This window comes from Alexandromys fortis, unplaced genomic scaffold (assembly GCF_014885135.2).
Source record: "Alexandromys fortis isolate MF-2015 unplaced genomic scaffold, M_Fortis_MF-2015_v1.1 scaffold_167, whole genome shotgun sequence".
Lineage (NCBI taxonomy): Eukaryota > Metazoa > Chordata > Mammalia > Rodentia > Cricetidae > Alexandromys > Alexandromys fortis.
In genome coordinates this window covers 2,055,261-2,069,619 of record NW_026068050.1, presented here as the reverse complement: position 1 = coordinate 2,069,619, position 14,359 = coordinate 2,055,261, and the positions used below count along the sequence as shown (strand labels likewise).

The window sequence follows — 14,359 nt, the reverse complement described above, 5'->3', positions numbered from 1 at the left end:
TGAGGGCTGCTGAGAAGCCAAGGACAATGCCACTGGGTTTTGATCCTACTTCATGTTCTGGCTTTGTGGGAGCCTAGCCAGTTTGGATGTCCACCTTCCTAGACCAAGATGGAGTGGGGAGGACTTTGGACTTTCCACAGGGCAGGGAACCCTGACTGCCCCTCAGACTGGAGAGGGAGGGGGAGAGGAGTGGGGGGAGGGGGAGAGGAGAGGGAGGAGGGGGGAAAAGGGAAACGGGAGGAAATGGGAGGTGGGGAGGAGGCAGAAAAAAATTTTTTTTCAATAAAAAATTATATTAAAAAAAGATATTTTTAAGCCAACAAATTTTATAGAACTCTTCCTTTTGACTTACTGAAATATGAGTCGCAGAGAATTGAAATTGTCAGGTTTTATTTTTCATAGAGAAAAAACACAGCTAGTGAGAATACTCCAATGGTCTCTGTGAATTATTGTTCCCAGTTGTGGTTCCGAGTCAGAAGTGTTAATATGGGAAACTCAGTTTGTGCAAATCAGTTCCTTAAGCAGAACCAGTTCTGATGACACCCTTCTACATTCTGGGCATCCCCACTGCTAAGGTGGGAGGTTTGCTGTTGGCTCCAGGGGCAGAAGCCACAGGGCTGCTGAGTCCCCGGCCACAACTCTGAACCCAAAGCCTTGTGCTAAGTGGTGAGACCCTGCTCTGATAGCTCCTCCTGTGGTCTGGATAATTCCTTACAGCTCACACGTGAACTTCCCATGCAGTGCTCTCGGGGAGGCTCTTAGTTCTGGGGTCCTGTCCCCATGAGTGGGCTTAGTGCTCTTGTAAAAGACTCCAGAAAATCCAGCCCTTTCAGCTCTTGGAGTCACACTGGAAGGTACATTTTATGAGGAAGGTTCCTCCCGAGACAGTCTTCCTGGAGCCTTGGTCTTAGACTTCTCAGGCTCCTAAACTATGAGAAAAAAAAATCTTTGTGTCTAAGTTGTCCAGTTTGTGGGATTTGTGTTGTTTTGAGATAGCATTTTGCTATGCAACCCTTGCTAGTTGGGAACTCACTATCTAGACCAGGCTGGCCTCAAAACTCAAATCTCACAGAGATCCACCTGCCTCTGTCTCCGACTCCTGAATGCTGAGATTAAAGTCATGCAGGGCTCTACAGGATGCTCTCCTAAATTAGCAACTTGAATAGACAAGGGTAGCCTATTAGCAAATGAGGGTGAGAGTGGGTGCGATCCTCAGGGTGCAATACTGTGCAGTTTAACAGCAACACAAACACTGAAATGGAAGACCAGCCCTTGGGCTTGGAGAGACAGGAAGAAACAGGAATCGGTGTGGGCGCTGCTGAAAAAGCCTACAATTTCAAGGAGACTATGGGCTAAAGAAACAAGGAAATCTAGGGAGATACTGAGCTAGTGGATTTAGTATTTGTGAATGGGAAGATTTTCTATCTAGTTAATTTTCAACCACAAGAAAAGGAGTCTTCTGCCATGTTCTACCAGCAAGGTTAGTTAAGTGTTCATTTATCCATAGTAAATAACTAGACATTTTTCTTCTACATTGTTTTTTTTTTTTTTTTTTTTTTTTTTTTTTTTTTTTTTTTTTCTCTGTAGTTTTGGAGCTTGTCCTGGAACTAGCTTTGATCTTATGGTCCTCCTTTCTCTACCTCCCAAGTGCTGATATCACAGGACAGATAGAGACACAGTATGACAGAGAGAAAGAATATGACAAGGACATAAAAATATGATCAAGAAGTCAAGAAATGGCTTCTTAGAATAGTTNTTTTTTTTCTTTTTTTTTTTGCCAAAAATCAAGATGAGTTGAGTAACTAACCCTTGAGATAGCAAACCCAAAGCTGGTGACTGGGTAAAGTGTGGTGCTATGGAGACGGTGCCCCGCATCAGCACCCGCGAGCCTCGGGGAACACCAGTCACGATTTATGTGTCATCTCTGGCCATCAAAGGCTGTAGAAATAATCCTGCTGTCCCTAATATGCACACCAGAATGAAAACCCAGAGAAAGATACGGTCAATCACCATGGCAACATACTTCCAGTCATCTTGAATCTGAAAAACAAAAAACGATGAAAGAAAGCAACATGAAGGAGAGGTCATTTTCAGTATTAAATCCTGTTATGGCAGAGAAACCATTTGATGTCATAGACGGGGACTCTTACAGACGTGATCCGAGGAAATCTTTGGTGATGATTAATAATGATTGTCAACTTGGCAGGATCCAGAAACCCTGGGAGATGAGCTGCCGAGCATGCTCGTGAAGGATTATCTAAATTAGGTTAGCCTCTGGGGGTGACTCTGAGGGACTGCCTGGACTGCTAACGACGGAAAGGCCCACCTCAACTGTGGGTGGCACCGCTCCGTGTGCTCGGGCCCTAGACTGAGTAAAGATGAGAGTCAGTGGAGATGTGGCATTCATCTCTCTGCTTCCTGACTGTGGATGCAGCCTGGCAGCTTCTGCCGCCATGCCTTCTCCACACGATGGACCTTCTTCCCCGCAGCCGTGAGTCTGAACAGACATCCCCAAGCTGCTTCTTCCAGGCAGATGGTCACAGCAGTTAAAGAAGTACTGGTACAGTGAACAGCCTCTAATGTTGTGTTTGGAGAAACAGGTGTAAAGTATGGCCATGTTAGCTCCGTTTCAAATGAGAACTTTTGTTTGAGGAAAGCAAGGTAGGGTCTTCATGTCTAAACAACTTAGGTTGGCCTCAAATTATTGACCATCCTGTCACAGCCTCCTGAGGGCTGTGATTACAGGTATGTACCACCACTCAGAAGTATGTATGTGTATATGTATATATGTACATACATGCGTATATACATATAATTATATACATATATATCTCTTATTTTTTTCTGAGTTGAATTCCATGATTAAAGCTTGCGTGCCTCTACGGGAGGATCTGGAGTCTTTGTTAGGACAGCGACTACACTCCAGCATCATCTGACATTGTTTCAAAGTACTCATTCATGTCTGGTTTGGGATACTAATTTCTGTTTAACATCTGTTTCAAAGTGGAGTAAGCATGGCGGGTGAGTCTGACATTTTTCTTTCTCAGCACGCCCCTTCAAAATTGCCCACCTGACCAAATGTCATCCTCATTTGTAAGGCCAGACAGGATAAACAGCAGACGTAATGGCTGACAATGGAATGCAAGGCAGGAGAAAGAGCAAGAATAATTATATATAATGAGCTTCAAATTAGGCTTGACCCAGGAAGGAGAATCTACGGTAATTAAACTCCGAGACAATTCGGAAAGCAAAGAAACTGCAACTGGGTTGAGAGAGAGCCCATGATCTTGAAGCAATAATCACATAATGAAGCAGCAGCGTGTGATTTTATAATTCAATTACACACCCTGAAACGGGGCTGGGAGATGTGGGTTTTATTTCCCCTTTCTGAGCTTGAGTAAATGTGTTCTTTCCGTGGCACCCTGAAAGTCACAGTCATGGTAAACTTAGACTCCTCATGCGCTGTTTGACATGTTACTCTGTGGGAATATCCAAGACTTGTCTGTAAACACTTCAAGTCCGCAGCCCGAGTCTTACCCGCCCCTCTACAGGATACATAACACCACTCCTGCCTCTCCTGTGACTCTGCCAGGCAGCAGGTAGAAAACAGCTGAAGACAAACTGTTTCTACTCCAGCTCTGCGCCTTTCTAGGTGTAAGGATCTGAGTAAGGGTATGGAGAGATGGCTCAGCAGTTAAGAGCACTGGCTGCTCTTCCAGAGGTCCTGGTTTCAATTCCCAGCACCCACATGGCACCTCACAACTGTCTGTAACTATAGTTCCAGGGCATCCAGCACCCTCACACAGACATGCATGCAGGCAAAACACCATTGTACATACATAAGTAAATAAATAAATCTTAAAAAAAAGAATCTGAGTAAATTTCTTCTCGATGTCCTCATGCGAAAAATGGGGATAAAGATAGTGCAATCTCAGGTTGCTTCTGCAGACTCCTTAGTGAATTCTTTTACTATCGATGCTGACTTAAGAAGTGGCCCTTATCCCTGGATAAATCTGAGACTGGATACAATGACAACACGGGCCTAGAGTCCCACTACTGGGGGGAGCTGAGACAGTGCGGTCGTGAGTTCAAGTTCAGCCTGGACTACAAGTGAGATAACTAACCTACCCAAGGACGTCCAGCTGGCCTGAACGTGAGCTGCTGACTCAAGAGTCCAATCCTTTATGAAAAATAAATTGCTCATATTAGAAGAATAAATTTAAAAAAAATTTTAAATAATTTCTCTGTGTGTGTACATATACATGTGTGTGGCTCTGTGTGTGTATGTGTGTCCCCATGCACATGTGTGCGTGGGTATCTGAGGAGGCCAAAGGAAGGTGTTGGATTACCTGAAGTGAGAGTTATGGGCATTGGGGGTCATCCGATGTGGGTACTAGGAACCAAGTTTGAATCCTCCCCAAGAGCAGCAAGTGCTTCTAACTTCTAGGCCATCTCGCCAGCCCCCAAGAGCCTAATTTCCTAACCTCTGTCCCATGCATCGCTGCACAAGGAAGCCGTAATAAAAACCACATATTTACCTCTTTGGCTACATTCTGAGCTTTCATGTTTTCAGCGATATACTTCACACTTTGGATGGCCTCTTTCATGTCTGGTGACAGAGCAGAGAGGGGCAACACGGCGTCGACAGACTCAGAACTGGAGCTTCTCGTGAGATTAGCACTGAAATTTGAGATCTTCACCCTCCGGTGGTGGCAGTAGCTGCATGCCCCGTCTTGGCAGGGGTAGCCTTCCTTGCAGCTTTTGGAGTCTGCGCGGCTGAAGCAGTTCAGGTTTGAGAGCTCAGCACTGTAGAAGGCCCTTGGCTTCTGAGCATCTCCCTCGCTGCTGGCTGGCCGCGTCATGAACATGACCCTGGGGAGCAGGTTTAGGAACACGGCCTTGACCCACGTGGGCATCGTGTGGGTGGTCGGGGTCCTGTAGTGCACGTTGAGCACGAAGACCGTGATGACGATGGACAAGGTGACGAAGATCATCGTGAAGAGGAGGTACTCCCCCATCAGGGGGATGACCAGCGAGGTGGAAGGGATGGTCTCGGTGATCACTAGGAGGAAGACGGTCAGGGAGAGCAGCACGGAGATGCAGAGCGTCACCTTCTCGCCGCAGTCGGAGGGCAGGTAGAAGACCAGCACCGTGAGGCAGGAGATGAGCAGGCAGGGGATGATGAGGTTGATGGTGTAAAACAGCGGCAGGCGGCGGATGTACAGCGAGTAGGTGATGTCTTGGTAGATCTCCTCGCAGCAGTTGTACTTGATCTCGTGTTTGTAGCCCGGGGCTTTGATGATGGCCCACTCGCCGCTTTCCCAGTAGTCCTTGAGGTTCATGGAGGAGCCGATGAGGACCAGGTCGACCTTTGCCTTGTCATAGGACCAGGTGCCGAACTTCATGGTGCAGTTTTGGTAGTCAAATGGGAAGTAGGTCACATCGATTTTGCATGAGCTCTTAAAGATGGCTGGAGGGATCCAAGTCACTTCTCCCGTGTACTTGAGTAGAGCTTTGGTCTTATCGCCAACCTGGAAATCCCCGTCAGCGCTGTGAAGACACAGTGGGGCACACAACTCGCCATCACCACTATATGGCCACTCAGCCTGGCTTCCCACGTGGTTACCAGGACAATGACAAGTAATGACTTGTAAACAGTGGGATATGAGAGCTCAAAGGACCATAAGAGGTCATGGGTCAATTACCCCATTCTCCAGGGGAGATACTGAGGCCTAGGCATCAGTACATCGTCACCACCTCCGGGACCCCCCCATCACACACTCTGCCATGCTGGTCATATGGCCAGTACATTCCACAGTGTACACTTCCCAGGTGGATGGTTATAGAGACTCCTAAGTGCCAAAAATGGGACCCACTGCTGCTCTGAGTTTGTGATGAATGTTATCCTGGAGGTGGGTGTTTCAGCAGCCTTTGGGGATATTAGCAGGCAGGGCCTTGTCAACATCCCTTTCTCAGTCTCTGCGGGAGATACATGTATGGAAGCCCACAGCAAATGGAGAAATGGCTTCATGGATCAGCCACGGGTGCTGATGCTGTAAAACTCACCCTTGCAAGGAAACTCACCTCTTACGCCAGGCCCCAGTTCTACCCCTGCCCCCCTTCCTTCAGTTCTACCCCTGCCCCTTCTTCCTCCAGTTCTTCTACTGCCCCCTTTCCTCCCAATACTGTTCTCCAATAAAAACAAACACGTTTTCTGATTTCATTGAACACACTTTCGGGCTGGAGAGATGGTTTAGTGGTTAAGAGCACTACCTGCTCTTCCAAAGGTCCTGAGTTCAGTTCCTAGCAACCACATGGTGGCTCACAACCATCTGTAATGATGTCTGGTGCCCTCTTCTGGCCTGCAGGCATACATGCAGACAGAATACTGTACACACAATAAATAACTAAATCAAAAAAAAAAAAACACACTTTCAAATAAAACTCAGCGAACCGGTTGGTCTTCACTTCCCTCCCTGTCTGTCTCCACTTACTCCCGTTTCTGCTCTTTGTTAGCCTTATGCACCTCGCTTCTTTTTCTCTAGATAACACACTTTTCTGAGGGTCGTCCTGTTGATGTCTATAAGCTGAGGTCTTCACAGGAGAACTGGTGACACTCAGTTCCCTGCAGAGCTTGGGTTCAGCAATCTATCTCTGTGACCCACGGAAGCCGTCTGATAGCAAGGTCACTTGGTTCTCACAAATGTCCCACCCACTGAAGGATTTCTTCCTTTGTGGATAAAGACATGCTACTGTAGCTCAGGCTAGACTCAAACTCACAATCCTTCTGCTTTAGCCTCCTGAATGCTGGGATTACAAGCATGCACCCCCACTGAAGACTCTTGACCTCTGGAACCAACTCCCTGGGTCTCTTAGCCTGCAACGGTGGGAGGCATCCTTGGGTTTCATGGCCCTTTTGGTGGCCAGGTGAAAATCTGAAAGAGTCAGAATTCTAAAGCTTCAGGATGGCCTTGTGTTGCTATTGGAAAGGCAGCGCTCTGGTGGAGATCATTCCTCCCTGCTGGTCTCTGGCCTTCCACTGGGCACACAGCTGTTGCACATGGCAACTCAGAGCCTGAGCCCCTACCCATGTCTGCTTCAGCTGGCTGGCTTTCCACACAGCTGTTGCACGTGACAACTCAGAGCCCAAGCTACCCATGTCTGCTTCAGCTGGCTGGCTTTCCTTCCTGGGTTTCCAGAACCTTAATCCCTGACGACTCCAGAGGAAAGGAGCAGTACGAGGGAAGAGAGCTCTCCTCAGCCTCCAGGGGAACTCAGACTCAGTACCAGTGCCACCACCCCCAGCCCCAGGGTTCTGTGAGAACTGCACAGAACCTTGAAGACCCTACATAACACAGGGGCCTCCTGAGCAAGGATCAACAAATGTCAGAGAAGGAAGCGACCTACTTCAAAGCTCAGGGCCAAGTCCAGGCATTGGCAAACTGTGACCACAAATCTACCTGTGCTGGCTAGTTTAATATCAACTTGACTTCAGAGAGGAGGGAGCCTCGCTGAGAAAATGTCTCCATAAGATCAGGCTATAAGCAAGCCTGCAGAGTATTTTCTTAGTGATTGACGAGGGAGGGCCCAGGCCGTGGTGGGTGGGGCCACCCCTGGACTGGTAATCCTGGCTTCTCTAGGAAAGCAGACTGAGCAAGCCCTGGAAGCGGTCAAGTAAGTGGCAATTCTCTGCATCAGCTCCTGACTCCAGGTTCCCACCACGAGTGAGCTCCGGTCCTCACCGCTTTTGATGATGGTGTTTGATCATAGCAATAGTAGTAACTCTAACTAAGACACTGCCCTTTCGTATTTCCACCGTTTTTCTTTTCTGTTTGTGTGTTTGTGTTATGCATGAAGCATATGTCTATCTGTGTGTATGTGGTCACACGTGTGGGGTGCCCATGTATGCAGTGCATGTAGAGGCCCGAAATCAATGTCAGGAATTATCCTTGATTGTTCTTTCATCCTAATTCACCGAGGCAGGGTCTCTCAATCAAACCCAGAGCTTACCAAGGGTTGCTCAATCAAACCCAGAGGGACGATGAGGCTGGTCAACTTGCTCTGGAGAGCCTGACTCTCTGTGACCCTAATGAACTCTCTGACCCCTCTGTAACCCTAATGAACAGGCAGAGGCTCGACCCACCGATCCTCATGAATATGCAGAGGGGTGCCCCGCCCTCCCGCTGACATGCTCATGCATATGCAGAAAATTATGTGTGGAAATGGGGCAAGGGTGGGAAAAACCTCCCAACAGCAGAAACTCGGGAAAAACTAAGATTCCTTCAGAAAAATGGGGCACCTCGGATAGCAGAACGAGCCCACTGTCCATGCCTTCAGTGAGGGCTTCAGTGTCCCGTGAACATCAGCACACAAGAGCCCAGAGCTGGAGAACCATGAGAATTGCAGCCAGAGGGATGGCCGCTGACTGGAGGCGGCCCGGGGAGGGGGAAATGGGGTTCCAGCACCCTAGGAGTTAATCTTAGGGTCAGAAACAAAGAAGAAATACCTGCGCGTCAAAGACAAGGATCATATGTGGAAGGTATGGTATAAGCACCCTAGAATCCCAGCACATGGGACACCAAGGCAGGAGAATCATGAGTTTGAAGCCAACCTGGGCTACACAGTGAGACCCTGTCTCAAAAAGACGACCTGATTCAATACTGAAATTTGCATTTGGGAATTTTTAAAAAATGGCAGAGGCCTGGTAATGTGGTTCACCTGGTAAAGATGCCACCAAGTCTGATGACCTGGGATCTGTTCTCAGACCGCTGACCTACATGGTGGAATCCGGGAACTGACTCTTGCAATTGTCCTCTGGGCTCACCCTCTCTCTCCCTTCCTTCTCCCTTTTTTCCCTCCTTCCCTCCCTCTCTCCATCTTTACCTCCTTCCACCCCCAACACAAATAAATAAACATAAAAAAATCAAACTTTACAGTGAGAACGCACAGAGGGTTGCGGAGAAATGAGCCAAGGCTGGGGCCAGTTTTCAGGGCTCTCAGAACTCTCAACACCCCCTCCCCCAAAACTCTCTTTCAGAACCATGCAGAAGAAGTTGCCCATGGCGGATACTGGGATGAATTGAGGCAGGTAAAAATCCGGTGCATAGCCATGCTAAAGAACAAGCCACAGAAAAGAAAATAGTCTAACCTCGGAGCAGCTGTGTGCTTAGCGGTTCCTCGGTGGCTAGCTGGTTGCTAGCTCGGGAACCTAGGACAATCTATGAGTCTTGCCCAGCCCTTCTCTCCTCCCATGAGTATCCTCTTTTAAATAGGGCGAGACGGCCATCTACTCCCATCCCTGCTGCGGAGCTAGTAATGGTGCCACATGCAAGGCCCTCCCCTGCCGTCCCAGATCCCCCTACCTGCCCCCAAAGACTGGGCTCTCCCTGATCCTCCAGCCTTCTACCCCACAGTGCAGCTACCCATGACACATTCTCCTGCCTCCCTGGACCTTCCTGCTGCTGTTCCCCTGTTCCAAATCCCATGTGACCTTCAAGGCCCACTTTAATGACATTTCCTCCCAGCAGCTTCTCTGGTGACCTTTCCCCTCCTCCAGCCACACATCATTCTCTTAGGAATCACTCCGCATCCTGCCGCTCTCTGGCTCATTGCCATCTATGGTACCCAGTACACAACAGATGCCCAGAGCCTGCAGAGGGAAAGGCCAAGGAAGGCTGGCCATTGAGTGGCTGGAGGACACAGAGCCCAGTCTGCCTGACCAGAGGTTGGGACAGCCAGCTCCTTACTTGTTATAAAGCACAATGTCTGGTTTCCAGATCTTCTCCGCGGGGACGCGTATGAACTCCACCCCTTGGTAGTCAGAGGGCTTCCATTTCAGCTTGTAGTCGTTCCAGATCTGGTGGAAGGGGACGGGGAGATAGAAGGTAGTGGAAGGACCAGCCAGGCTTTCTCCTGACACTGCATCATGGCCATCACAGTGACTGGATGGCCGGTCACCTCTGCTTTGGGTCACTGAGCCATTTCCCTGCGGCAAAGTATGTTGGACCAAGGGAGCAACTTGGGGGTAGCAGGACAGACAGCATGGGCTAAGTCTGAAGGTTGCCCCTGCCCTAGGAAGTCAGACCTCACGGCTAGGGGAGTTCAACCCTTGTCAACCAATCAGGAGCCATTCATCAGTGCCTTCTCTGAATACGTTAACCAAGGTTCAGGCTTTGGGACTTCTGACAGCTCCCTACATTAAACCCCTATTCTTTACATACCTTGAGCTCACTCTCCAGGCCAGGCATAGGGCCAGGAGGTGGAGGCAAGCGGGTTATGAGATCAAGGCCAGTTTAAGCTGTACAGGAAGTTCCAGGCCATTCTGGGCTACAATGTCTCAAATGGGACAAGAGGGGGGTTGCCCCGTGAATAAAGCAATGATTGTGTAAGTGTGACAACTGGACCCCCAGCACCCACACAACCTTCCCATCTCACAATCCCAGGGGCTGGAGAAGGAATTCCCAAGGTAACCTGGCTCCCTAGACCAGCAGAATCATCGAGCTCCAGGTTCAGCAAGAGGGCAGCCCCTTTTGTTTCCCATCAGCAAATAAAGCGATTACCACCAGGGGGCAGCAGTACACAGAATCTGCGCGCACGTACTTGCTTCAGCCACAGGTTGGTCTCCATGATCTGGTTTACTTCATCCTAGAAAGTGAGATTGAAGTTGACAGGTGAATGATAGAAATAAGGCTGACTCCAGGCAGGCTCCGGAGATCCCCACGGCCACATCTTGTGGCTCCAGCACTTACCACCTTCACCAGCTGAGACATGGACACCTCAAACTGGATGACAACGGGATGGGACACGTTCGCCACAGGCCGAATGATCTCGTTGTAATCTTCGAACAGGTACTGGAACAGGCGGTGTTCCGCTTCTGAGGCACTGGCCACTGAGGGAGGCATTCCTGTCAGTTCCTGGGGAAATGGTTGCTTACCTCTCTCGGCAAAGACATCCTGCCTACAGATTCCCATCCGCCAGGGCACTCTGCAAACCCGGGCTTCCAGGTTAATGATGCTTTCCAGTTACAAACTGGGGAACTGGGGCTCAGGAGGGACAAGAATTCTACCAGGTCACACACATTCAGGGGCTTAGAAGCCCTGCAAACGTGGAAATCTGTGTAAGCTTAGGCTAGTAACTTAAACTCTCTGAACCTTGTTTTTTTTTTTTCTTTGAATCTACCAAAATAAAGAGTATGCATGAATGCACCTCAAGAATGGGGGTAAAGTGCTTGGTTCAGGGACCTGTGGCAGGCGCTCAAGAACTGTTAGCTTGGTGGGACTCTCTTGACAACCACACCTGTGTGTGTGTGTTACTGCTATTTTCTTAGCTTTCTCTCTCCCTCTCCTCCTCGCTCTTAAATTTAAGGAAAGATTACTTTTTTTCTTCTTTAATTTCTTTTATTACATTACAGGAGAGGGGTGCGTGTGTGTAGGGTTCAGAGGACACCCTTTAAAACTCAGCTCTCTCCTTCCACCATGAGGGTCCTGGAAATCAAACTCAGGACATCAGGCAGGGTGGCGAGTGTCTTTACCAGCTGAACCAGATGTTTTTTCTTAGTAAAACTCTAACCTTTCTTTACATAAGTCACCCAACTGTGCTTTTAACAACAACAACAACAACAATAATAATAATAATGAAAGAACTATTAGAGGCTCAAACCTTTATTGCTACTCCAAGGAAGGTACCCCTGCTGCCCAGGTTGAAAGATGACTCACCCAACCCATGGGCGGGGCGGGGCCACTCAGGGTCTCCTTAGGCCAGACCTGCTTCCCTCTATGTGGAAGACTGCAGCCCCTTCCTCCATTCTTCCACCGTCTGCAGGGGTTTGGTGATGAACGTCTTAGGAGCCAAGGTGCCCACGGGTTTCTGCCAGTGCTGTTCTCCTGTCCTCACTCCAGCTCCTTACCGCGGAGGCTCCTGGGCACCCTTTTGGTTCACAAGCCCACCCCAACTAAGTGAGACATCTTGGCTCAAGCTGTTGGCTGCTTCCTACTTACAGTACTGGGGTGTGGGGGGGTCAGTCGAGGGACAGTCTTTTGGGGAAGTATAACCCACGTTCTTCAGGCCATGATTTGGGTGGGCCCCTCACAGAAGTGCAGACCATAATGATGCAAGCTCCCCCAACCCCGCTTAAATTGCAGGCCCTACCCGCCTTCAGGGGACATTGTAACTGCATTCTGCCTCATCCACCTAGGGTCTCTGGAAGGGCTTCCTCCTAACAGGCTCCTCTCGAGCCTCTGCGATGGACTGCGATGGAGGGAGGAACAATCACGTCGAAGATCTCTAGGCAACGCGGTCATTGTGCAGAACCAGAACCAGAACCAGAACCAGAGCCTTGGTCCAGCTCCAGCTCCAAACAAGTCTCTTCTTTGGTACAGTTTTTCCCACGGTCCACAAAACCAAACGGTGAGCAAGAGGCAGATATTGGAAGCGGGGCTGCGGGTCCCTGCAGCAGGGTGACGTTCGGGACGTTCGGGACAGAGACTCAAACCTCTAACTCCGGCTCAGACCTAGAGGGCCGGCTCTGGGCTCGCCACGCGCCTCCTCTAACTGAGAGGCTTGGGAACAAAGGAAGTACCCAAGGGGCTCAGCGAGGTAGGGACTGGGATGCGCGTGCACTGTCAGAAGCTTGGGACCACGCTGAGACCCAAGGCAGACGGGCGCCTATACTTCTAAGGGGCTGGTGGCCGAAGCGGTGTGGGGAAAGCCGAGGCCAGAGCTGCAGCCTCGCACAGGCGAGCCCCCGGCCCACCGCCCACCCGGGCTCCTGACCCGACCGTTCCCGCGCGTACCTGACAGCATCAGTAGCATCAGCAAAGACAGCGGCGACCAGAGCGGCACAGCGTCCATGTCTGGAGACCTCGCGGACAGGGCGGGATCCACTCGGGTGCTGACCGCCGACGCCCAGCTGCGGGGGGCGCGGGGACCGCGGGGCTCCTCCCGGCTTCGGGTAGCCTGAGCTCCGGTGCACCTGAGCCCCCGAAAGGCACGAAGCCGGGGCAGCTAAACACTGCCGCGGGGCGGGGAGGCTGAGGCGGGAGCTGCACCCGCCGAGGTGGGAGGGGCGTCGGGTCCCTGCCTCGCCCTGAGCAGCCCTGGATCTGGAAACCGCTAGGCAAAGGACCAGTCTGGAGCAGGCACTGTCACCGTGGCAGGATAAAAGGACCAAATCTCTGACCAGGGCTTCCCGGGCACGTGCAGCTCCAAGGACGGCTGGGGGGACCACCACAAGGCCGTGCCGGCTCTAGCGCAACTCAAAAGGAGACTGTGGAAGTTGATGTTCTTAAAGTAACTATTTTCAGTATGATACTGGTGTGTATAATACATACATACAGCATATAGTTAAGGGGAAATAGATGGGCTGGAGTCAAAGCAATATTGGCGATGAGTTATCATGGCCGGGTGATGACACGGGAGGTCTTATATTTTTCTCTTTATTTAGACTATGCTAGGAATGCTCCTTAATAAAACATAGAACAACGCTGGAGGTTCCTGCATTGGAGGGCTTGCCTAGCAAAAGCCCAGGTTTTGATCCCTCGTATAGCAAATAAACACTTTTATAAGAAAGTGAAGGAGAGAGAGAGAGAGAGAGAGAGAGAGAGAGAGAGAGAGAGAGAGAGAGAGAATCTGGCTTTCCACCCTTGTAGACCCTCCTTTGTCTCACTGCCGCCTGCTAGCCTGAGTGTCCCAGGAATAGGCAGTGACAAGGTAGGTGCCCTGGGGTCCCTTGGCCTCTCTGGCCACCCACCGGGGATGGCTTGGAACTCGGAGGCTTCCTTGATGGTTATCAGGGACCTTGTTAGTACGAAAGAGAGATGATGAACATACTAAAGCGCACGGATCTGTCCGCTGAAAATGACTGGATTTTATGGTGTGTAAATTATACTTCAATAAAAGTGTTTCTTTTTAAAAGATTCTCATTTACTGTGTGTGTTTGCGCATGCTCATACATGGGTGCGCGCGCGGGTAAGTGGGCGTGCATACACAAGGAAACCGAAGGACAACTTTTTGGAGTCTGTTCTCTCCTTCCATCTTTACAGAGCTTCCAGGGACAAGATTCAGGTACCCGCACTCACTGAGCTGTCTTACTGGCCCCAGGAAGTTCTTTTTAGAGATGCAGCAGAAAGAAGCTAGTCTCCGAAGGTTACACCCGGTAGGTTTCTATTCAAACAGTAGGCTAGAAGGTTCTGAACTAGAGTGATGGAGGGAAGGTACGGGGTGCCAGGGCTAAGTGTGCAGGGCATGACACACTACAGAACCGTAGCAGAACGTGAGTGAGACACCTTTCATTTGCCCTAGTGGCAGTGATGGTTATGCAAATATATACTTTGTTAAAATTGAAAGGATTATACACAAAGAA

The 14,359-nt window shown here is 49.9% G+C and overlaps 1 protein-coding gene across 1 annotated transcript; it reads right to left on the bottom strand.

The window, feature by feature from the left end:
- Positions 1-1,753: 1,753 nt before the first annotated feature.
- Positions 1,754-12,990, bottom strand: Chrna3 (cholinergic receptor nicotinic alpha 3 subunit). The gene is made up of 6 exons (XM_050119465.1): positions 12,792-12,990; positions 10,749-10,888; positions 10,600-10,644; positions 9,747-9,856; positions 4,539-5,550; positions 1,754-2,040 (listed from the first exon to the last, which is right to left on the bottom strand). Exons 1-6 carry the CDS (start codon positions 12,847-12,849, stop codon positions 1,912-1,914), a joined length of 1,494 nt encoding a protein of 497 aa, XP_049975422.1. The 5' UTR covers positions 12,850-12,990; the 3' UTR covers positions 1,754-1,911.
- Between the last annotated feature and the right edge of the window lie 1,369 nt (positions 12,991-14,359).

Bases quoted from the DNA above. Each gene is read 5' to 3' on its own strand.
- Chrna3 (XM_050119465.1), bottom strand. From the start codon at position 12,849: ATGGACGCTGTGCCGCTCTGGTCGCCGCTGTCTTTGCTGATGCTACTG. The intron at 10,889-12,791 runs GTACGCGCGGGA...TGCCTCCCTCAG, and splicing joins GATGCTACTGATGCTGTCAG to TGGCCAGTGCCTCAGAAGCG. The intron at 2,041-4,538 runs GTAAATATGTGG...TTTGTTTTTCAG, and splicing joins CTCAGAATGTAGCCAAAGAG to ATTCAAGATGACTGGAAGTA.